Source organism: Betta splendens, chromosome 16 (assembly GCF_900634795.4).
Source record: "Betta splendens chromosome 16, fBetSpl5.4, whole genome shotgun sequence".
Classification (NCBI taxonomy): Eukaryota; Metazoa; Chordata; class Actinopteri; order Anabantiformes; family Osphronemidae; genus Betta; species Betta splendens.
Genome location: NC_040896.2, coordinates 9,397,885 through 9,423,739, shown reverse-complemented (window position 1 = coordinate 9,423,739; position 25,855 = coordinate 9,397,885). Strand labels below are relative to the sequence as shown.

The window sequence follows — 25,855 nt, the reverse complement described above, 5'->3', positions numbered from 1 at the left end:
GGTTTGAACCTCTGTCCTACTCTCGATTCGCTCTTCTCTGGAGACAAACATGACCTGAACACACAATCATGTTAAATGTCTGTGGAAGGTTCCACTGCATAATCCACACCTAACACATATCGGATTAGAATCGCTCCACTGGTTCCCTCACTGCGAGCGCAGTGGGCTGTCATTTTGGCTTTAACAGCTAGAAGGGCGGCCTGTTCCATTTCTGTTACTTCAGTTGAGTAGATTTGTTTTCTTGGGAGTTCTGCTCGCGTTGTTGTCGTCCGCATTGTTGCCCGACGCAAAATATTACCTTCACATTTCCATAATGTCAGCCTCTAATAAATGTACTCAACTGTTAAATACCATTTTCTTATTTTCTAGGCAGCTGAAAATGGGAAATAAATTAAGACTGTGTTAAGAATAACAGCTTTTGTTGCTTTTATTTGAAATTCTTTGTTTAGCTTTGCGCTTAAGGAATAAAACTGAAGCTTAGTGGGTCTTGGAGGACCTTTGTGGCCTTCCGAGCCTCGAGCAAAGAGCTGGCACTTACCGAACATGTTTCCAATGTGGCCGTTTCTCGTCAAAGGCCGCAGCTCATTCTTGCCCCATGCGTAGTGCTTGTAGTTGTCCCAGGCAAACTTCATCATCTGCAGCATAAACAGAGGGCAGGCATGCTGGTCAGTGCACCGGTAGGAAAACAACACACCCAAAGCAGACATAATTAAATTGGTATAGCTCAAGGCAACGGGAATGATAGCTTATTGATCAGGATTAAGGTCAAGCACGCCATTATCACACATAAATCACAACACTAAACAATAAGAGTGACATTTCCCCTGCAGCTACTCCTCCTAAATTAAAGCCTGAGTGATGTCAGTCGATGGAAAGCCAGTTTAATATGTAAGAATGCATCTTGGAGAAGAAGGTATTATTGAAATTGATGTTCTGTACTCCTCCCCAGGTGCTGCTGAAATGAATTGATCTGGGTGTGACATGCAAAGTAGAAAACTAAACATGAAAAAGCCTGCAGGAAAGTTTAAGATGCAACGGAGGAGGATTCAGATCTGGAGATTACACAGCACAACTCACGTGGGAATAATCAACAACGTTTGGCGTGAACAACATGTTCTTACGGCCAGACAAGGTCTGCACTGGGCCAGTAGTTAGTTTTTAAAACTTCATTTCAAGTGGCATTTTTCACTTTGGCAAACCTGAGAAGCTTCTCCACTGTGGTTACAGCTAATTAGCCACTGTTTGCACTGTACCAACTAGTCATGACAAAAGGAGGGAGGCAGACAAATAACAGAACACACAGTCAGACTGCTGTTTGCAGCAACTTAGGAAAAGCGAGAGGGAGGCTTCAAGTCTGGCTCCTGCACTGGACTGGATCCTAGATTGATGACTTTACCCTAATGCACCCCTCCTCCGTTCTCATTGGTCGGATCCTGAGGTTTAGTCTTCTATATTTTAATGAAATCTTCCTTTCAAGTGTTTCCAGCATAATGAAACAGGCATGAACGGAATGAGCAGCCTCCACATGCAGAGCACTGGGCAGCAGCACGACGCCTCATGCGTTATCATTACAATACAAGACCTTCTTGCTCCACAGAGGTGGACCCACATAAGCCTGTGGGAAACGGACATGAATCCGATTACTCTGACAAGGCCTCCAGCTGAAAATCCTCTCACCCTAAAAAGCTCATTACAAACACCCCAACGAATACACAGCTTCAATGCATCCTCACAATAGAGGAAGCAGCACCCAATTAGGAGGTTTATCAAAGTAAAAGGTGAAATGCACCACATGCTCATTAAAACCGTGGCCATGGTTCTATAAAGTCTAGACTTGTTTATGGGTACAGTTATATAATATTAGGTTTAACTACAACATAACACAACTACTGTATGCAACTATGCAACAAAAAACTCAGACCATTAGCGTAATATTGGTTGTTTCCTTCTTTCTGTTTTCAAATAATGTATAAAAGAAGCAGACTGTGAAAACAAGCAAATAATGCGATGAAAGGGAAATCCACTGGTAAAAACATGGAGGTTTACACAGGTAATCATGTTGAGAGAACAAAAATATCTAGCGCTCGTCTCCGTCCCAACTGTGTTTTGCCTCACAGTGGAAAAAAAGAGCTAATGTTTCAAGTTTTATTTGAAACTTACTCCATCTTTCATAACGCCGGCCTGTCCCGCTCCTCCGGTGCCTCAAAAGGCATAAAAACAGAAGTAATAGGAAAAGGTATTTCAGCAGAAAGTGGGGATTGTTAAATGTTGGAACTTTTCGTCCCGCTGTTCTTTTGAAGGATGTTCCACACTGTGCGTTGCACCGAGGGAGAAAAAAGGAATGATCAAATGGAAGAAAGCTGCAACGGCAGCAGGACGTATGGCTGTTGTAAAATAGATGTTGGGGAAACAAAGCAGGAACATGGATACGAAGATGTTGAATGAGTTATAATGTAATACTAATGGTTATGATTGTTTTGTAAATATCATTAATTAGCCATTAACTACTTTAATATGAATTGTAAAGCTTTTATTTCCCAGCAGAATTTAATAAACTGCAACTCCTTAAACTATTATTCAGACAGAATAAAATTCAGGCTTTAAAAAAACGTCTCACAATATTGTGATACTCTCTACACACAACAGTTTTAACTAAGAGCAATTTATCAATCTGAAATTTCCACAGTCTACACGAGCCACAGCATAAACTGCACATAACAGTTCCATTCTAGTGGAGGGACACAGATCTCTGCATGCAGAGAGCTGGTGTGGAGGAACTGCTGGAGGACTGCTGGCGTAACAACCCATCATCACAACACACACGGCTCTAATCAATAGCTGCAGCTTTAGCCAAGCGTGCCCCCCCCCCGAAAGCTGCTTCTCCAAGAGAGCAAACGGACGAATGATTTGTTTCCAGGGGCACAAAAAGCAGACACAGACACAATCTGACAGGGCAGCGACTGTTCTTTGGTTCAGCTAATTGACTGGTTGTTGGGCAGATGAGATCAATGGCTGAACACAGAGGCAGAGATTAAAATGAGTCGGGGCTTCTCCAAAGAGCCAGTACAAAGAAAACGTGGGATGGAGGTCATGAACCCATGGTCACATACAAGGAAAGACCACAAAAGGTGACTCGGGTTGGTTCTTTATTAAGTTAGTAAAAAAAATTACTACTACTATTATCCTTTTTAATAATAGGATATTAGCAAATGTCAAAATAGGAGTTTATGAACTATCCTGAATGCAAATTAAATAGAGCCCAAAAAACCTCAAATGAACAATAACATTCTCGCTCCAGTTTCTGTGTCTGTGACACTCTCACACCACAGGAGGGGACAATTATGTCAGTGCTGCGTCCTTCTCCATCCTAAACCTGCCTGCAGGGTTTCCTCCACACCATTCACAGAAATGCTAGCGCTCTTTAGAGGCGAACTTAAAAATGTGCATGTGTAAAAGAGAGCGAGGACGGCAGGGAACAGTCATCTAGGGGACACATCTTAAAAGCATCTGCGTGAAAATCATTTTCAAATCAAAAAAATCTGAATCTGATCTGTGTTTTTCATAACCATCAGCTGTACAATTACTGCAGGTTGTGCATTGCTGTGGCAACGATGGAGCCTTTGTTACATCGTTTTAACCCACTGTTTGACTGCATGTGTGGGGTTTGATGTCACAGACGGCGTCCACGCTATAATCAGCAACTCTTTGTTTTTCTGGGCTCTTCTGCTGATGAAAGGCGTCCGATATCAGTTCTCGATGAAGAGATGAAAGAATGAGCGGATCGAGACGTTTATACTGCAAGTGATGAAGGGCCTGGTCAGTTTTTGGGTGAGTTCAAACCACTTTGGTAAATATGAAGTCAAAACTGATGACGTGCAGGCTGAGAACCATCTGCCGCACGGAGACAATTCAAACCGAGGTTTTCCCCGCGGCGCTGATGCAAAAAGCAAAAGAGGGAGCGATAACGAGCAGCGTTCAAACCAAACGCTGGGTCACAGAGGAGGAGGCGGCATAATGAGACGCGGCTGCAGGCGGAGGGTTGTAGACCAAGAGATAAGTCTTCTGAATGGGAGCTCTATGCTAATATTTAATAATCTGACCAAAGGCAACAAACAGGCGAGATCCAACAAAGCTAAATGACGATCAGAAGCATCAGCGATGGGGAAATTCTCCAAGATGTTAGTGGGAAAACTTCTCCCCAGGACCAAACAGGCCGAGCTTCTTAGACTCCGAGCCTTAGATCCGCTTCAAACCTACCGCGCACAGGAATTTAATGATTCTGGTGAAAAGTGTAAATAATTTGTTTAAGGGATCCTTTGCACATGAAAACAGGAGACGAAGTTCAGATGCGGCTGCTCTGAGGATCCGCGTTCGCCGCCCGTGCAGCTAATTAGCCGCCAGCGCGGGGCGAAGCGGGCTGCGCCACCAGTGACGATCACAGAGCTGCTTCATAGTAAATACAGCATTAGCAGCGAGGCCTGGACTCAGAGTCACACAGCAGAGGTCCACACAAAGATTAAGTGGCCTGAACAATTTGTAGCTTTCTCTGGGAAGATAATTACAGCGGATCTTGTGCTTAAGGCACAGAACACGTCCTCACCACTGATATCAGGCCTCCTCCCGCTGTGTGGGCTTCATAAGAGAGTCCTGCTGGGGACACTCAGCACACCATGACTGGTGTCAGAAAAATGTTGTACAAAGGATTATATGGGAAACAAGCAGATCCTGTGTTTTTATACATAATGCACCTACCAAAGTGTAATTAAGTGCAGTAAAGAGGCGGCTAGTTGGAAAAGATGATCCGACTATGCGCCGACAGGAAAACAAGATAATGATCATTTGGTTTCCACATTTTTCAGCGTTATGTAACCTAACACCTTTACTACATCTGAAGCTGATAACAGGAGCAGAGCTGCAATTTTCTAATAAAGATGCAAACAAACCAAGCAAAGTGCTAAATGGGAAACCGCGTACGACACAGGCAAAGAGCTGCTGGAGATTTGGTGACACACGCATTAACAATATGAGGCCTTGTCCTGGTTTCCTTTTTTTCATAATTTGATGAGAAGTTACATTTATAAAAAAAATGAGGCACGAGGTAAAATGAGGCCTCATGCCGTATATAAAAAAAAAAAAGACTAATAAAACACTAGCAAGGTACGGAGTAGGACTCCGACCGAGACCATCTGTGTTGAAAACATATCCACATGTGGTACTTTTAATAAGAGCATCCATCACGGTGTGAAACCTGGAGCATCTGCTTGTGTGCACCATAAATCCTGAAATTTCTTGAGTCGAGACCAAAAAGTCGACCACGGACAGAAACCAAGCGTAAACGCGTGTCTTGCAGCACAGATGATGTGAAACCTAAGGGACCAACCTCAGCTTTGACAGACTGGATGAGAAGAAGATCCTAAAACTACGAAGGTCAAACTAAAGGTCATGGAGCGCGGCAGCTGTCAGACGTGTTGCCTTAAACACACACTAGTCATGGTTTGACCCCAAACCCAAACTGTTTTACTGTTCTGTGACTCAGTCTGCTCTTAACTGAATGTTTGGACACTGTCAGTAAGAGAATAATTACAGGAACCTACTGTACTGCTCATTTTAATTACATGTCGATTTGTTCCTGAATTTACACTGTGAATCTTAAAACCACAGCTTTCTGAGCTACTGTAAATCAACACGAATGGTTTGATACCACATGAGCAGCGGTCTCATAAATATACATAAAGCATGTTTCAAAGTGCTCCTGACACCGTCCCACCCCACACCTATTATAATGCAGTTGTTCTATATGGTTCCATAACCAAGGCGTCCCTATAATGTGAGGCAGCTGTGGGTGGATCATGGGTAATAAATCACTCCAGCACCCTGGCATGGCAGTCCGACGACACCGCTGCGCTAACAAGATGCTGTGTCATCACCTGAAACCGAGCGACCCTCTGGAGGGAAAAACACCGACTCAGCTTTTCCCCACCGTTTACCCTGAAACTCGCACCTCAACCCTCGCTCCTCTTCACGCATCCTCCAGCGTCCGCGATTGGACCCGTTCTGAAGCGCGGCCACTCGGCGCCTGTTAAAACCCCATTGGAGCACTGACTGAATCGTGTCGGCCTTGAAGGCCGGTGGCGTCGAGTCAGCAGCGTTAGTCCGAAGCAAGTCCCAAATCAGGACCTGGGATTCATCAGCCGACCAGCACTATTGAATGCAGCGTCTCAACGGCTGCATTTCATGTAAGCTGAACTGGATAAATATTTGTTTTTATTGTGACTAGAAGCTTTTTATTGGATCCAGAAACATTTATTCACACGGAAGAGTTTTCACAAAGCTAAAGGTATGCAAATCGGGCGTAGACCAAAAACCACGGCAGATTCCCGATTTGAATATGTCCTCATAGTCCTTGTAATTACCAATAATTGAGTCAGCAAGGCCTCGGTACGCTGAGAAACGCTGACACCCAACAGCAAGACACGTAAACTGAGCAAATCACCGGCGCCGACAGCTGGATTTGAGCTGTAAAGCTTCAGATCTGTTTTAGCAGATAATACCAGGAGAATTAGCTTCCATGCTGTTTATCCAACGTGATTTTCTGATGGATTAGTGGTTTATATTTGACATAATAGTGTTAAATTACATATAGAACTTTTAATCTCATTTCTCAGCCTTTAACATTTAATCAGTCTTAGTGCACACACTGTAAATCCTCTTGTGTTTGTTCAATATGTGCACATATTTATTCGCCTGTACCCCCCCCCCACCCCACCCACACACACACACCCTCACCCTCAGGTGCACTCAATGCTCCCATGAAAACAGATCAAGAGAAATATGTGGCCTGTGCAAAACCGCCTCCTGAGCGTCTCCCACCGGTGAGTTTTAAGTTCCAAACCGCCATGAAAGATTCATGCCGGGAGATAGAAACGCCACAAGGAGCCTATTAAAATGTCTGGACTCCAGTGTTGGATTGTTAGGGAGGTGGACCTGGAGGATTATTGGGCCAAAATTGCCCCAGAAAATTCCACTGATTTCAGTAACAAGGCGAGCGGGAAACATGACGACGGAGCGGTGAAAAGAAAAGTCAGAGGAGCTGCTGCTCGAAACAACATCGAGACATAAGACACAAAGTCTACACCTCAACAGGTGGTGACATTAAACACTACACGTCAGCTGCAGCATTAAGCGATGCCATTAACAATGTAGAAATCCCAGAATGCTTCAAATCAGTGGTGAGTGAAGGTAGAGGAGCGGTCCTGCCGGTTTGGAAGTATTATTACAAAGACTGAGGCCGAGCACAGACCAACAGAGGAAAAGGGCTGTGAAAAGAGGACACGCGGAGGAGCGGGAAGTCATTTGTCTGCAAGAAATAGCCAATTTGAGTGGTCTGTCTGGGGAGCGGGCTCCTCAGGAAGCGAGCATCACATCGGCCGCGCTGATCAGGGAGGAACCCACAGCGGCCCCGAGCACAACACTCGAGTCCGCACATGTTCTGACCGGCTCCAGCAGCGAGGAGGCAAGTGGATCGGGCCTGGCTTCAATGCACCAGGGAGGAGGAAAGAGAGCAACGGTAATGGATTTATGGAAGGAAAATGAGGCGCGCCGGCTTTTTACACAAGTTCATTTGCGATGAGAGCGATGACCTGTTTTTAAATAGCATCACCTACAGTGTCTCGTGTCATTTCCACATTCATTCCCCCTCAGGTCTGCGCCGCGACAGGAAGAAGCAACCGACCGTCACATTGTGCAAATGGTACTTTTATGCCTTTTGTCATTTTACTCAGGCACCGGAGCACAAAATGGTTTCGACTGAGGTGAAGTCTACTTCTGTGAGCGAAAACAAAAAACGGCTGCGTGTGTGCCGTTGAGCTGAGCATCGTGACACGGTGCAGCACCGCCACACTGGGTCACAGGAATCTCTGCGCAGCTGACAGGTTTAACTGGAGGAGAGCAGCAGAGTCATGAAGCCCCTCACTGATTCATCGGCCTCTTTAACCGGGAATCAAAAGAGCAACACTGTTGGACGACCTTGAGACGGATACTGGGCAAAATCTATCACCCTCAAAGGATCCAAACCATTCTGGGTTGGTGGGGTTTGAAGACTCTATTTTTCAAGGCCTTTCTTCTGACATGCACCGAATCAGCCGACATTAAATGTTCGCTTGTCCCATCAATGGGCAATAAAGCACGACTAACAAACGGGGAGTTTAAGAGTTTGGCTAACGGACGCAAAGCCAAACTCCGCTGATCCCAGACGCGGCCCGATGCTGCAGCTCTCCAACACCTTCATGACTCTTCAAACAGCGAGTGGCGCCTTTGAACTCAAAGTGCATCAGCCTCACCGCTGCTTTCATCTTAAATTTTCTCAGGAGCGAGAAAATCGTTTGGCTGGTGAACGTTGTCAGTCTCATCCTGCTTATTTTCACTTCAAAACACAAAAAAAAGGCAATGCAGCCAATTGATTTGCTACATTCCTGTTAATAACCTAAATGTTTGTGCTCCTGCTTCATTTGATTTATATGATGCAAAAACCATAATAAGAAGTGTCTTTATTCATGATTTTGACGAACACCAGCATCAGCTGCCTGCTTTTTGAACAAACAAACCTTTGCTCTCCTTAAAAAAAACAACAAATCATGAAAGCTTAATAAAACGGATAAAGCAGCAGCTCCGGCTTACATTAGCAAAAATAGAATTCAAAAGGACTCATGAACGAGAAATATATAGAAATGCATCTGTTTTTTAATTCATCATCGCTTTCAGGCACCAGCAACTTAAAATGCAATAACCATTTCTGCTGAACTCATACCAGATGAGGGAAGTTATATCCTTCTCTCCCTTTGAGGTGGTGGGGAGACATCAGTCACCTTGGCAGAACTCTCTGACAGCTCCTTTCTCTCACTTTAATGAAATCCCGACTCAGAAAAGAGGCAATTTCAATGCTCAGACAATAAATCCTCCACTTCCTTATCCTCTGCCACATTCACACAGAAGAGGCAGCATCTCCCCGCTTAAACACACATCTGGTAAATCCCCAAAATATCATCCTCAATTAAAAACAATGTGAGCCTGAGCTTCTGAGCGGATTAACACATCAATAGATCTTGTTGGGATTTTTAAGCAGCGTGCAATGACGTCTGGCCTGCAGATCATCATTCTGTGAATATGTTATTGCAGATTAAGCTCAGACTCGGAGAAGTCGTCATAACCTCTGGAGGAACTTCAATTGTTTTTAAGCTGCTCGTGTACAGTGAGGCAGAGTCATTAAGCAGCCAGAGCCCACATCCGAGCGCGGTTCAGCGACTCCAACGCGTCTGCTGCCGTGTTTACCGACACCACAAAGAGCTTGTAGATTAAGACTTTAGCATGCAACGCTGCATGTTCTGGGTCAACAGTGACAATAAATCTGGTATTTCATATAAACAATCTGATCCGTTTGCTGATTGGCTCACTTCCATAATGACGATACGGATTCCTAGTGATCCTAAACCTACTGTACACTGGCTTCATCCGATAAGGTTTATCAGATCTGAAAGAGGAACAAACACACATTCAATCCTCTACAGCTGCAACTTTTAAACTTTACAGGGAAAAAATAGGTTATTTTATTAGTTTACACACAGCTCCCATAAACCCAGCCCTTCAGACTGTTTGGTCAAGCAGCTCGGAGCTAGGCTTTACCACACAGAGCCTCCTGTCAGGTCCAAACCACACATTATAACCTGTAAAAAGTTCATGAAATGCTGTGTTGCTCTTAATTGAACACCTCTCTATATGCTGTCGCTTTAAAACACAGTTTGCTAGATACAGTGATGCTTTAATGTCTGTTTAGACGGGCAGCACACTAAGCCTTAGAGGTCAAAAGAGGTGGCATCAGGCCTCACTGATGACATGCTGCTGCAGACCAACACACCTATTATCCTGGTTGCAGTGGTGCGTTGGCTTCAAGATTACTGCTCCATAGCAACAGTACAGCTTTTAAGAGACAACAGATCCTTTTAGCCAATTTTACCGGCATCTCTGTAATTTCAAATCATTTATTTCAATGGAGAATGGAAAATGTTCTTCGGGTCCTCAGGGGCAGTGCATCAACAACCGATCAATAATCAATATTAGCTTCTTATTTTTAGATTTTACAATAAGGAAGCTACAAAGTCGACCAACAGTACGCTGTGTGAACGACGCTTCAGTCTCATGTCAAAGACCAAACAAGCCAACGCTGCAGCTGAATGAAATAAAAGTACAAAAATAAATAAAAATCCAATTTAAAGCACTGCAGAGAAAGCAGCACAACATTTCCAGTCCAGTCAAACGCAGCATAGATCTGACCACACTAGAGACGCTCAGCGAAGACTTTTTAATATCCTGCACCAGGAATCGATGGCCTGACTTTAATCTCTGTATTAGCAATGACAACATCTAAAACATGGGCGCCACTTTAGAACCAAGCAACACAAGTCGTTATTGTGCTTTATATATTTTTAGCACCATGCGATAATGTGCATCACTGATGTGCTGCTGTAAAGCCTACTGGGCTTTATTGATCACTTCCATCTGCAGCTTCATTTTTAAAACACAAGCCCGGAGGTCAAAATTTAAAAAGATTTATCACATCCAACATTATTGTGTCTTAAAAACGATGCAATGCGCCTCCCAGAGACGTCTGAGAGCTCAGCAGGACATTCATCTGAGGCTCTGGAGGCACACATTAAGGCCATGTTATTGGAGGGACACTCAGGCTCCAGTATCGATCGCCTCAAATGGATTAGCAGTCGTACTGTACTGCACGAGCCGCGATCCTCCTCGACGCCGGGTCCGGAGGGGTTCCGCTTGGTGGACGAGTGCAACCGCGGGCCAAAACGAGCTCAGCTGGAAAACTATTTAATCACAACTTTGAAGCATAAACAGCGAACACGGCAGCTAAAGGTGACCCCGTCATAAAGAACGGCTCCCCGGCCCCAGGATTAGGCTGTCGTCTTCACGCCGCAGCTCGCAGCCTCAAAAACACCAATCATGTCGCCTCCCGGCCCCTCAGATAGCAGCTATTACACGGCAGCCGGGGTCACGGGGGATGGGGGGGGGGGGCGCTGCGGGCGCCTCCTGATGTGGTCCTGTTTGTACACGGACGGCGAGTAAACAGCTGAAATGTACACAGAGGTGCGATGGGCGAAGCTGCAGACGCAGGACAGGACGGAGGTCAATGCACATAGAAGATCCATAACAGCCAGTCGCCGGTGTTTACAGTGATCAGGGGGTTTAAAGGCAGAGGCTGCTACAGGGACCGCGATCCACAGGAAGCTGAGAGAAGACGTCCTGAGACCAACTTTCCTCATGATTCACTTAATTAAATGTGGGTGACACATTTGTTCAATAAAATATCTCACTCGCTGTGACAGAAGCGCTTCACGTCTAACGATGCTTGAAGCACAACGCGTACGTAGAAGTGGCCCGGCTCCAAACAGGCCGGGCTGATACTGTCGCTAAAGCGGAGACCTCTGGTCACATCTGGACCCCCCCCCGAGTCCTTCAACTGCCTAAAATCAGGAGCCGCAGATCTGTCGCAGAAAAGCTTTCTGTGCCCGAGTTTCAATTCATTTTACCTCCTAAAACGTGTCCTGGGAGGAGGAGAAAATGAGTTTGAGCCCGTGCAATTCCTTGCTTTTCTGAGCACGGCCATTACGGAAGATCCTCCGAGACGGAGCAGGAGACTCAAACAAACCAAAAGGTCCGTCTTGGCTGCTTTGTGCGAGCTTATTGCTCCACCTCTCGCTGCTTTCTGCTTTTATTGCTTTGCCTCCTTGCGTTTTCCCTCCCTGCGTTCCTTCGCCTCCTTCACCGCTTCCTTCCCTCGTGCCAATTCTTCCATCTCCTCTCCCCATTCGCCGCGCGTCCTCTCTCGCCCTCGTCTCCACTCGCCGGCTTCTATTTGGTTTCATCTGATAAGCTGGTCAAGTGGTACTCCACAATCCATTTGTTATGTAATATTTAGGCGCATCAAGCGGCCGAGGCCCATGACCCACCATCTGTCACCTGAATGAGAGACGTCGCCACAGATGGCAGTGGACGGAGGACGACAAGCGCTACACTTTGACCACCTATGGGATAATAGCGGCTGCTTTGACTGGACCAGCTCCTTTGGTCAACTGATACTGTTGATTTTTCCATTTGCCAAGTGCACGCAGCACTTTCCGCCGCGCTCCTGTGTCTCTGCTAAATGCTGATAAGTCCCATGAGGACTCATTGTGCCCCTTTTCTGAGCACACGCTACCTGGGGCTTTTTGTTATTACTACTGTGTGTGGGTTTGTGCGTGGCTGAAGAACAGGCAGACACTGAGGAAACAAAGGAGGAGGACAGGAGGTAGACGTCTGAGTGGAGAAAGTAAAAAAAAGGGAGAACGGCAGAGAGAAGGAGGCGGCCGCATATATTACTGCGCTTGGCAGCGGTTGGAGGCAGGTGTCTGCGCCGTCACCGCCATTATTTACCTCTGCACGCCGAGCGAGCGACGCAGGGAGACCTGCAGGAAGCCGACTCCAGAAGCAGCTCGGTTTATTATCAGGGATGGTAAATAAGAGCCTGATCATTTGGTGCTTTGTCATGTCCTGTGTCTCGTGCTGTGAACGTACAGTATGTGGCACCGATGATAAACTGCAATGAGCATTAGCTGCTGAGTAAGAAATGCAACGTGGGGAAGATGTGAGCAATAAATCTCTGGAGAAACACTCACACACAGGTTTTCACCGGACACACACACACACACACACACACACACACACACACACACACACACACACACACACACACACACACACACACACACACACACACACACACACACACACACACACACACACACACACACACACACACACACACACACACACACACACACACACACACGTACGTTTTTGGACACACATTGATTATAGGTGATTCAGACCTGATCAATGTGTGGTTTTTGCCCGGAGGCCGGCGTTCACTCCAATACAGCACAAAACCTTCAGACCCGTCTCCTCCTCTGCAACTGTGCATAAAATTTACAGTGCCTCTTCCCCAGCTTGCTTCTCGACCTGACCTCTTGATTTTAAAATATTGATTCCTGGAGATGCTGCCCAACCACCGATTCTCTCCCTCAGCAGTGCTCGTGTGCTGCAGCACCAGTCTACTGACCCACTACGGAGCCTCTGCAAGTACAAACACCAGCAGAAATTTGTTCATCATTTCTCTATCCAGCAGAGACAGACTTTACCGGAGGCTAAAGTGCAAACAATGCAGCTTAATTATAATAATAAACTGCATAAGAAATCAGAACTTGCCATTGAAGCTCAAGAGGTGGTGACTCAACAGACTGAAGGAAAAGTCTTAAAAAGTCTTTGCTGACTGGAAACAGTAACAGATTTAAGTTTCTTGTGCTGCTCCGGAGGCAGAGAACCACTTGTACTTTCTCCCCAACCTGGTGAAGGGATTCACACTGACGGAGAGCAGGTCTATTTTAACCTCTGGCCGCAGCTGCTCCATTAAGCCACCACTCCCTCCACTCAAGTGGGAACATCAAGATTCCCATCAGAGCCTCTCTGCCAGAGAGGCCAGATGAAGTTAGCATTGATCTCACCCTGCGAAAAACATATTGGCAAAGGCCTGAGATGAGACCATCCCGAGTCCCTTTGTCCTGGTACAAAGTCATTGTTCATATATTTCTCCCCAAAGTGTCCACAAACTGAGCAGTGTAATTTTTCAACTTCCTGACTCATCTTAGGTTTCTCTTTTTTCCACGCAAAGGGATCGCCTCGACGCTGGAATAAAGAGAGGCGAGAGACGAGAGGGGAGAGAGAGAGAGAGCGAGCGAGCGATGGGGAGATGGAGAGCAGGGGATGAACTCAAAAGGAGGCATGGATATCAAGGGAAACCAGAGTGCAGAGGATACGGAGTAATAGAAACAGAACAAAAGAGGAAATGAGGGAGGCAGGGGAGAGAAAGAGCAACAGGAAACCTCTGGGGTCCCAGCTGCTTTGAACATGAATGCTTCATGAATCCAAACTTCACTATGGGAGGAGTGTTTATCACTTTTAGCTCCTAGCATTTAGACGCACAGAGACGTGTCCTACAGTAGAAGCTGTGGAAGAGGAGAAGTGAAGTTTGCAGCTTCTCCGTTTGCTTTTTTCCCCCCATTCTCTTTGAATATCCAGCGTACACTTCTTTTATTTATGCCTATATAACTACAAGTCCTCAAACAGAGATTGGCCTCAACTTCCTTATCTGCCCTTTACAATCCTCTTAGTCCTGTAAAAATGATAAACACGCTGGGACTGGTTTTAGATGCGGTCTCTGGAAACACTGACAGTCGAAGAAACAGCTGACTATTAGGAATAGCAGAGCACAGAGCCACAGGAAAAGGAGAAAAACTGCGGATGCTGATGCAGAGACGCACGAGCGTGTTTGGGAGAGCACGCTGAGAGAAGACATTCCTTTGAAATTGAATCGCTTTAGCTCAGTTAGCATACATTAAGGCGCAGTTACAAAGCTGTGCACACACGTACAGAATATACATCAACTCATCCTGGATCATGAGAGCTCAATTCCGTTTTACGACTGCCGAGCTAATTTTCCCAATGCATAAGCAGCTGCCTGGGTAAACGGGGAAAAAATCAAACCCAATTGAATTACAAACACCTGGACAGACACGTAGTAAAACAAGGACAAATCCACTACTGGTGGATCTGTCCTGTACTGGGGCCAGGTGCAAAATCAATAAACCACAGAAATAAAACTGATCCAGTTCAACAGAGTGCGCTGTAAATTCTCTGGAAAATAAAAAGGCAGTTTCCTAAGATGACGGGATTTGATTTAGCGCCAATTTAATAGGAGGACGATAAAAAAGTCAGGAGGAGTTATACAGGCGAGTCGTATGTTCAGGAAGGAAGGGAGGCAGCCTCACCTGACCATTCACCGGGCACTCGGGGTAATTTAGGGGAAAGAGGGGAGAAACCAGTGGGGGGGGGGGCGAAATTAAATTGTGCCTGGAGCACCTTAGTCTGTTAAAGAGTAGAGGAAGTCAATGAAAGGCATATTTAATAGACTAAAAGCACATTTAAAAAGCTGTACGTCCAAAGCAAAGCTGCTTCTGCAATGAATGAAAAGCATAATGAGACAGAACTAGGTACCGGGACAATAACACTTCCACCTAATTATTGATAAAATTGCGGAGGGTGTATAAATAAATGTATAAATTGGACATTCGGTGCGCAGATGCAATCGTCCGTTCACAAGCAGCGACGTTTCACACAGACGGGTGAAACAGAAGCTGGTTGTGGAGCTGGAACGTGGGAGCGACGATGCTTCCTGACCAGTAAATACACATTTATACCTCCACTCTCATCCCCAGGCTGATGAACAAACTCCCAGGCAGAGACCCCAGGTCCCATAAACGTGAATGAATGAACGCTTCCACCATAACACAATTCATCTGTGCTGCTTACGACAGTTGCAGATGGGTGGAAGCACCATGAGGATTTATTGTAATGGTTTTTAACATTTAAATAAAGTTGATCTGCTAAATATTCTACAAACAACAGTCTTCTCCCTGCTGTGTTCTCCCCGACTGAGCAGATGTGCACACGATGGAAGACACTGATGATGATGATGATGATGGCGATGATGATGCCGCATATGCTAAATGTATGTAGCAAAGTCCTAATTCATTTCATTAGTTCTGCCTTACTCTACAAAGCCATAACTGGTTTTAAAAAATGAAACAACAAGATGAAGAGCCCGTTCATATGAAATTAAACCCGCGTGTTTATTAAGTCACACAACCATGAAATGCTCGACTTTGAAGGCAGAAATCCATTTTAACTGCATGGCTGAAACAGTGAATTTACAGAGAGCGCCACAATATATGAAAACAAACAAACCCTTGATCTGTATAACTGTATTTGCTTGACTCTTGTTCTCACAAACAAACAACTGCATGCTTCTGATTTCAAACTCTCGTTCCAGCAGCTTTAGTGCCTATGAACATGATGGGAGCTGATGCTTCAGCCCAAACTAAAACGCGCCCACGTGCACCAACTGTCTGAGCAGTAAATCCACAGACACACACACACACCTGCTGACCTTTCCTCCTCCAGCAGGACATTAAGACACTCACTGACATGGATCAAAGTCATATGAAATATGCAGCGTGTGCCGTATGATCCATTAACCACTCAATAGATGTCAGTGTGTGAACATGTGTCAATTATTCAATAAAGGCCAAACAGAAAGTGGTGGTTTTCCTCCACTGCTCCTCGACTTTAATCTATTAGCCATCACTAACTTTTATTCTGATGCTTTCTTTGGGCAAAGGGCTCTAAACCCCAGCGATTCCGCTCCTCCGTCCGTCTCAGAGTAAAATTCATTAGCTCCATCCATCATTCCACTCAGGCCCCATCGTGATGGTCACAGCGCCCCATGAATAAATACGCAGTAATGTAATGTAAATGGAAATGTGATGGCCCGTTTGGTACCGGCCCCGCAACACAATCAGATTGTCCTCTGATTATCAGAGAGGCTCCAACCTAATTCAAAGTCAAGAGCAAGTGGAGGGTTTCGCTCTCCTGTGGAAGCCCGGACTCCTTTAAGGACAGTCTGATCAAATCAGGGGACAGGAAGAGGCGAGGGGTTAAACTTTCCTGATGAGCGACGCTTCAACAGCTTCATTTGAGTGAGACGCTGCATTTTTTATTTATTTATTTATGTTACAAGTTGTTTCTAAAGAATCACTAAGTTATATTTCTTGTGTGTAAAGACAAAAGACAACATGATTAAAGCTCCATTACACAGACACACAACCAAATCCATACTTGCAAATAGACTACATACATCAAAGCGTGTCCTCCTATTACCTGTCAAACACATGGCTACAGAGGTGATGGGCTCCGACGGCGCCGGTGCAGATTACTTTCATTTGATTTTTGAATTTGGGCCCGTTCCCTTGTGAAGCGGGTCATTATTGTCCCCTGCCGTCTACATTTACACTCCAGCCGAGGAATCAATAGGAAATAATAGGAAACAGAAGAGAATGGGTGTTATGGTAATGTGCCGGCTCACATGCATAATGGCACAGGCTGCAATAAGGAGGCCCGTCGATGTCCCTGCACAGACCCACACCCACATTTGTGTGTACATTACAAATGCAGCGCCAGTGAGAGAATGTCAAAACGTCCACATATATTAAGTCGAGGAAATGAACTACTCATGTTATCTTTTTATAACCACACCGAGCTCTGAGGCAACCGGTGACACTGTGTGTGTGTGTGTGCGATGCTAGAGGACACACACACACACACACACACACACACACACCGAACACACTTCAGAGTGGGGATGGTGGGAGCAGAAGCAGCATAAGAGGAGATATGAAGTAAGCTACAGGTTACAATGTGCAAGCAGAGGATCTCCTCCACTAAGCTGCCTCTCATACATATTCAGCCAGTCACTAGAGACGGCGGACACATACCGATTTAAATGCACTAAAGGCCAAATACAAAACAAAACGCTGGGGCAGGCGATGGCAGGAACCCTCTGACACACTGCTGCGTGGATGTGCTGACGCACAAAGGCTTCACCTGGGGATCTGGGAGAGAATCACATGCAGATGAGGACGAGCGGCTGGTGTTTGTTTTGCAGCTCATCCTCCATAACGCTTGCATGCCAGCGCAGGGAGCGGTACAGTACAGTACATACTGTATCTCTGGGGGCTTTGTGATGATGACGCCGCTCGACAACAGCCTCCTCAAGCAGCGCGTGCAGTGAAGAGACGCGCGGCAACAATCTGGGAAGCAGCGAGAGGGAAAAGTTGCAGGGACGCGAACGATTCCTATTATTTGCTCCTGAGCTTGCAAACTTAAAAAAAAAAAAATAAACAATCACTGATGTTGAGCCGTAGCAAACGCCGCTCGGCAGCTTTAAAGTCTACACGTCCGTTCGTCTGCAGTGACATTGACATTTATTTGCGTTGGCATTCGCTGATGTGACAATATGGGCAATACATAATCATTAAAACTAATCTCTTAAATGCCTTCGAGCATAAAAGCGAGAATTGAGCTTAAGGATGGGAGTTTATATGCGGCGAGATCACTTCATCTCTCCAGATGAGCAATAAAATACATTATACAATGCTGCATGCATTTAGCTGAGTCATCCGTATCAGCCGAGCAGCTTGGACCTAATGCGACACGAGCTTGGTAACTTGAAGACGTCACAGCTAATGAGGAAGATCTCTGTGAATTACAGGATGTTACGAGCACTGTGGGGTGAAGTAACACTCCACAGTGTCCGTGCTGTCGTATTAAGCAGACATCAGGCCTAAAAGCTGATCTGATAACAGGAATAGGCTCTGAGCTGCAGCTCCAACGCGGCGCTAACATTCCATATATTCCGCTGGTCGCCTCGGTGTCACTGAACAGCCGTATTAGGATGCATGACCTGCAGAGATGGCTGCTCACACGCAGCCGTTCCAGGTCAGTAATGACACCTGAGCAGAGGCGCGTGCATTGATTCTCCACGGCAGGACGAAGCCGTCCCCGTCATCATGCTCCATCATGACAAATGCACCAGTAGCCTATCGCTCCATTCGTCTTCAATCAAAGCTCCGCAATGTGTCCAGGTGCACAAACCGGGAGCAGCACGCGAGCATTGGCCTGATCCTATCAAACGTGATCAATGGACGCTGCTCTGACATTTAATAGACCAAGCAAGTTAATCAAGAAAATAATTAGTGGGTTGACTGATAGTAAAACTAATTGTTAGCTGCAGTGTCAACCTAGTGTAGGAAATTGGTTCAACAGATTATAATAAATAACATAGATAATGATCTTAAAAAGGAAGATAACAATAGTCTGTGAATTCTGTTCACGTAACGTTATCTGCAGCGGTTGTGCTATTTTTCACCTCTGCTGAGACAGTGAGGAAACGCTGCACGAGGGATTCCACCCGTATCTCCTCGATAACAGAAACACTCTTGCACTTGGTTAAATATGACCAAATCTGTCTTCTCCTAATCAGCCACGGTGGAAAAGACCCGTAAGGTAGCGCCCCCCCCCCTCAAGGTTCAAACCCCCGGAAGATGAAAATGGTTGTGAGGAGGAGGATCTGAGGCGAGGCACGACTGAAGTGAGGGTTCTTTGAGAGAGGCCGGCCGCCCAGATAAGATTTATCAGATTGACGCAGGAGACGAGGAGGCAGAGGCGGCGGGATATGAGCCCCTAAATGCTTCCATTGTTGCTGCCGACAATATTGAAGCTCATTAAGGAGGAGGGATTCTTTGAAAGTGCTGGCGTCGGAGCGAAGACGCACTGGATTAAAGCAGAACCATTTGAACGGATTAGTGGAGGACTTATTCACGAAATAAAAGTGCAACTAATAAAGTGGGAATAAAAACTGGAGGTATTTCCACTGACCCTGGTTCAACAGCAGCAACGTGATTCCAGCTTCAGCATCGCTATCGGCTTCTACAGAACCAGAACCCCCCGGAGGACGTCAAACAGAGCCAGCGACTCATAATTGCAGGTGAGGCCGAGAGCCTCCTCCGCGCGACGCTCTGCGGAAACGGAGGCGCCGGGGAAATTTAGCCTTCCTCCCCGGCCAGCTGTTACGGGTGCACATCCTCCTGGAAAAGCGCTGAGCTCGCGACGGCGCGTCCTCCTCCCTCACATTTACGGCACACGCGCTGGGACAACGACGGAACCGACAGAAGCTGCAGTGACGGCGTGGGTCTATGGAGATGGAGGAGAACGTGCACAGGCCTCCGTGGGCCCCAGGTGTATTCATCACTACCCAAACTGTAGGCGCAGCAGAGAAAACGACCTACAGCTTTTAACAGCGAACGCACAAGGGCATGTGTGCTGCTTTCAAGGACTCCTGCCATGTTAGGATGGATTGCTTTGAATTCTTTGGCTCAGGCCAGCTGCAGAGACCTGCACATCACAACACACGCTGCTGCATAAACATAAACAAGAAAAACAAAGCACGCCCACACACACACGCACGCACACACACACACACGGACGCACACAAATTAAACCACCCACAGGCATCTAAAAAAAACATGAAGGCATTTTAACACAAACCACCCACCCACTGTTCACATCTTCTATCCCCAGGACACACACACACACACACACACACACACACACACACACACACACACACACCCCAGCGCTGCAAGGAAACCATCTGAGCCATCAGACATCCATTTAGTCTGGTGGTGCTACAGTACATCTGCAGACGATGAGGTTGGCGTCTGTTTTTCCTTATTAACACTCACCCATCCAGACGCAGCACTCTCATCGAGGAGCAACTACGAAGCCTGGAGCTCAAAGTCAACACACGGAACAACTGAGATTGGAACCCTGAGACGCATCTGTTGGACGCAATGCATTAATGTGCATCAGCCTACTGCTCTGTAGAAACAGGCCAAGACGAGTGCATTCTAATTGTTCTCTTCATAGTTTGGATCTGTTAGCAGGCGACACGAGTCTCTGCATGGTTTGATGACATATTTAAAGGTTCCCCAACACCTGCACGATGACGCTTCCCTGCTGAAAAACAATGTCGCTGCCTCACAAAAACAGCCGGCCCATAAATGTTTTAGCGCTGGACTCCGGGCTTTGTAAACCTGGCGACACCTGGCTCCATCCGACCATCCGCTGTGCTGCAAAGGCCCTTTGTTTGTTCTCAGAGTAAACAAGGGCAGCTTCAACTGAGGACACTGACATCTAGTGGCCCGCGGCGCCGCCCCCCCCCTCCCTCCCACTGCTCCCATCCTCCAGCTCGACATCACACGTCAACGTGATGAAATCTGCACGGACGGGGAGCGGATTGCCACCCATAGGCTGCTCTATTCCCTCCATTAAGTCGGGATAATCCCAGATGCTTAGCTCACTGCCACCGCTTCTCCTTTGCCCCCCGGAACCTCCCCCCGCAAATTAATCAGTTTATAATCTCCGCCCTCCGTCCAAACGCGGGATCGGGGCAGAGACGAGACTGAAGCGTGCGCGGGGACGGGATCCGGGTCCAGATGGGGTTTGTCTGCAGAGACCGCGCCGACATAAACACGAGGACGTCCTTTCCAAAATATTCGGTATCGAACATTAGTGCTACAAACTCAGCTCGGTAACAGAGTCGGTCGCGTTTGATGAAATTCCGAAAGCGCCAACAAACAAACGGGAGACAAAAACATGAGCCTAGGACAAACATTTGGGGAGAGATGTATGTGGAGTGACAGACATAAATATTCAATTTGTTTCAGCTACAAAGAACATAACCTCTGAATAACCTGCAAATAACTACACTGGGGAAAAAAATGGAGTCACCAGTCAAAAGACCAGACACAGAACGTACAGGAAGAAACGCGCCCACAGCGGTGTATCATCTGCCCCCATCCCAGATGAGTCACGACCTCCAATACATGCCTTAAAACCAAACTTCCTGCAGTGCTGCTGTAGAGTGTGCAGAAAAACACACAGAGGTGGAGCCAAGCAGAGACAGGCTCTAAAACAGGCAGGAGGGAGAAGGTGAAGATGGCAAAGAGGGAAACGGGGTCAGCGAGAAGTATAATAGAAGGCAGACAGCTTATGAGTGCTGTGGGTTAAGACAATAAAATGGGCAGATTATGAAATGTCAAAGGAGGAAGAGAGAGAGAGGGAGAGAGAGAGAGCGACAGCAGGAGGAAAATATCAAACACTGGGAGTGGATGGTGGACACGAAGGGGCACAAAGGGCCTCTGGAGGATTTGAAATATGGACAGTTGTGAATGAGGGCAGTGTGGCGTCCGCGTCCACACACACACACACACACACACACACACACACACACACACACACACACACACACACAACAGATGGGTCTCCGGGGATTAAAGCGAGGTTATTCGTCCTCCGAGGCCCGCGCGGTCGCAGCACGTCCAACCGAGCGCTGCTCTTAAACCCGGCGCCACCGCTGGATCTCGCCGGCGTCAGATGTTTCTCCTCTGTTCCCCTCTCACTCAACGCAGCCGAGCGTTTATCGGAGTCCGACTTTTGATTGTGTTTCAGCCACATCCTGCCCTTAGACAACGTTACAGAGGAAACAACTTCTCTCCACGCCGCGCACACTGACGCAGCAGGAACGCAGCCGTGCTGTACTTATCCCAGTAACTGGTCGCGTCTACTAAATAACCACCATTACTGAAGCCTTTGACCCTGTTTTTATAGTCCTGAACTTTAAAATGTATAAAAAAGGTGAGGAGAAAAATAAAAATCACATTACCTATTGAAAAGGCATCGAAGAGGCAGCAATCAGCAGCAGCAGCAGCAGCAGCAGCGGGAGCCGGAGCGTGGGAGAAACAGGGGAGGAAAAAAGCACAGGTTAGCATTTTTATCCACACTCAGAGGAAAGAGGCACTTGGATCCAAAGCTGCACATTTCCACTAGGGCATCGATGCACTGTTGTGTTACCGGAAGACTCTCCAGTAAGCAGACGTGTAACACAGGAGATCAGCTGATCAGGCTTCATCACTGGCAGCGGCGTGGAATCATACAGACATTTATGTTAATGGAAGCCTTTATTTATACAACATACTGCAGCAGGACATGTCCCATCGTCTATTCCATTGTTCTGAACATATTAGTCATAGATTCCCTGGCAGGTCAAGGTGAACTGGCCATAAACCCCCCAACTCTTCAACCACGCACCAATGTGCTTGTCTCTGTCCCTGTTGAACGCCTCCAGGCTCCGATGCTCCCATTTGTTTTTGGCGAATTAGAATCGTTTGCATTCGCAGAATATCCACATCGGACGGGCATCAAGTAAACACACAGGCCGACCGCGGCTGTTTGTGCAGTCAACACGGGCCCAGATTAGAAGCGAATACCCACAGCCCTGTGACGGGACGCATTCGAATGCGCTTCCGTCCCTCTGTTTAAAAAGAGCGCCGCTTATTCACACACATCACACACATTTCCTGCTATACAGAATCGCATATAAGCGGGCACCGAACGCGAGGACATGTGAGCGAAAGAGGAGGACGAGACCCAAAGGAGCTTGGCAGCCTCTGGGGTCCGGCGCTGGTTCTGCCGCTGCTGGACCCTAGAACTGGCTCATAATAATTTGGCTCATTAGCCAAAATGTCAGAGCGCCGCCGCCTTCGCAAAGTGCCAGAGAGGCTTTTCACAAAGCTGGAGCCCGGCTCCAAACGAGCACTCTAAACACTGTCCCCTCCGTCTCATTCACTATCCCACAGTAATTTAGTGTCAAGACACAGCCATTAAAAAAAGTGAGAGAGAACCGGCCAGAAGTGGAGGAAGTATTAAAATGTATTGACACAGTGAGAGGGTAGTTTCCTCTAAAAAACAAACAAGAGGTGATGGACGGGACACTAACATTATCCTGAACCTTCTGCCGCCGTCAGTTCAGTTTGATGCCGGTTAGGAACAAGCACAACAGATGGAAAAGGATCTGAGTAAGTGTGCGTTTGATGCAATAATGCAAACAGGGAGTTAATTCTCCACCTACTACGGTTTTCCCTTGAAGTGGATATGAAAAGCATCGCCGCTATGGGGCTCGGGGGTGACGGGTGGGAGCGCGAACACAATAAAGAAGCTTTTTGTTCAAGTGTCTTAATCTCATTTCACCACTAAGACACACCAACACACCAGCCTCTAAAACAACACAATGGGAGTCTTTATTTGCTGATGCACTGAAATAAGCATCCTTTTATTTCTAGTCTTAGTTTGGACAAGTGCAAACGAACGTCACAGCGGCTCATGTTCTGAATCAAAAGCTTCACGTCCGTCACTAACGTTTCATCATCTTGCGGACTGCGACGGCCACAGCAGCTCATCATTTCGCTGAATCCTCGATGGCGGCTGCACCATAAAAGATTCAGTTCCACGTCAGTTAGCGAGTGCGGATGTGATTGACACCAGGGGCTGGACCGCTTGTGTGGCTTCTCACTGATGCGGAGTCGACTCCGGAGGGCTGTCGAAATAGCGCACGCCTCCGACGACGCGCTCTCGCAGCAGGAGCGGCGGCGGCTGATGCTGATAATAGGTCTGTCATCCAAAATCGGGCGAATGCCAACTCTTTTAGTCAGGACCGAACAGACGCGCCTCTAAAAAGGCGACTTCGGCAAACTTCCACTGATGCCGACAGAAAACCCTGATCCAGGAACCTGCGCTGGTTAATGTCTCATTAGGGCAACAGCGTTTCACCAAAAGGCACTAAAACACTTATGAAAAGAAAGACTGTGGAGCGAGGCCTGCATCAGCATCAGCACTGAGCAGTGTGACAGCCAGGTCATTCAAACACAGTTAGGATTCAAGAGTGACCAGTGAAAAGTCCTATCACATGTACTAATAATGATCCAGTTAATATCTTTTCATGTGAACTAAGCGGATGCCATTGTGCACCACCAGCATGGAAACAAGTGCCTCAAGGGTATTTTTACCACAAACACTGCTCTGTTTGATACATGCTTGCTTCATTAGGCCATATGTCATCAGCCTATTCAAAAGGAGGCACCAGAAAACTGAGTGTCTCAGAGTCATTGTATTGGAGCTTTATGTCCACAAAACAACAAATTATTTATAGACACGTGGCAATTATTAACTGTAGCTACTGAAAAGGTCACAATAACATTGTGGCATTTCATGCAAATGTTCAAATGAAAAACAGGAGGTTGGCTGGTTTTAGCTTATAACTCTCAAAAAAAAAAAAACAAGTATAAAACGTACAATTATAAAACTCCAAAATATTTAACTGCTACACAATAAATTAAAGTTCACCTTTCTAACTTCGGTGGGAGGCGGCAGGCACTGTGTGCAGGGCCGGAGCTCCGAGTCTGTGAGCATGTGTCATTCATTGTCATACATGCATAACATCTGGGCCCATTTACATGTGCTGGAATTTGAAGGTTTAATTTAATTAAAAAAATTACAGACTGCACATATGAAGATCGGCAACATATTAAGTTGAGGCACAATAACAGCAAAGTACTTCAAAGGAAATATTTTCCACTTATTCCAACTTTAAACTCCGTTAATTGGACAAACCTGAAATGTCAATACGATAAGTAGCAGAAAAGATAAGAAACGTCGCACTTAATCCCAGCAAGTGCACACACACTCCCAGACTAAGCCTATTAAGAAGCCCAATAAGCTAATGAAGGCTGGCTAAATCATGAGCTACTGAGCACCTTTACAGAAGGCGCTCTAATTGATCCAATAAGACCATTAGGAGTTTGTGTGAGATGAGAAAACAAAAGCTCGGGCCATTCCACTGCAGCGACTGATCTCACCACCATCAATAACCGGCGCTCAGCAGCCACAATGGATTTCACACGAACGAAGGAGAGGTCAGCGGCCGCTACGGAAGCAGACGCCTTCGTTAGCAGGGACATGAAAAAACAGCATCACAGGCAAAACGCTTGGAGTCCAGAACTACAAAAGCAGGAGGATTTTTGGAAGAAGAAAAAAAAGGCCTGAAGCCATGAAGCACGTTGTCAACAAAATGTCATCAGCTGCCTCTTATTCCCAACATTATATTTGTACCAGGCAGCGGGTGTGGTGGCTCTGCAGGCTTACGCAAGCTAAGCCCTGAAACCAGAAAAGCACTTTTTTTTTTCTTGGAGACAGAAAACACTACATACTGTAGCGGCTTATGCTTTCAAAACTAGCATGCATAAATTAGTATTACTCCAACTTCCCACCGAGACCATTAAACTTTCAGCTCGTCTAATCTTGTCTCTTTGAATATTCAGAGATTCTGCAAAGAGCTGTGACAACTAGCCAGCGAGGGCAGTGATTTGTTCCCCGTTCGTCTTCCAACAGCCCACATTTCCGA

At 46.5% G+C, this 25,855-nt stretch overlaps 1 protein-coding gene across 2 annotated transcripts in view; it reads right to left on the bottom strand.

Annotated features, from left to right (window-relative positions):
• The window catches only part of LOC114843717 (mannosyl-oligosaccharide 1,2-alpha-mannosidase IA), a 120,822-nt gene that overhangs the window by 67,431 nt on the left and 27,536 nt on the right, over positions 1-25,855 (bottom strand). For both annotated transcript variants that reach the window (XM_055503019.1, XM_029130530.3), the window contains exon 2: positions 539-635. In XM_055503019.1, coding sequence (XP_055358994.1) covers positions 539-635 — 97 coding nt within the window. The remainder of the gene's footprint in view (positions 1-538; positions 636-25,855) is intronic.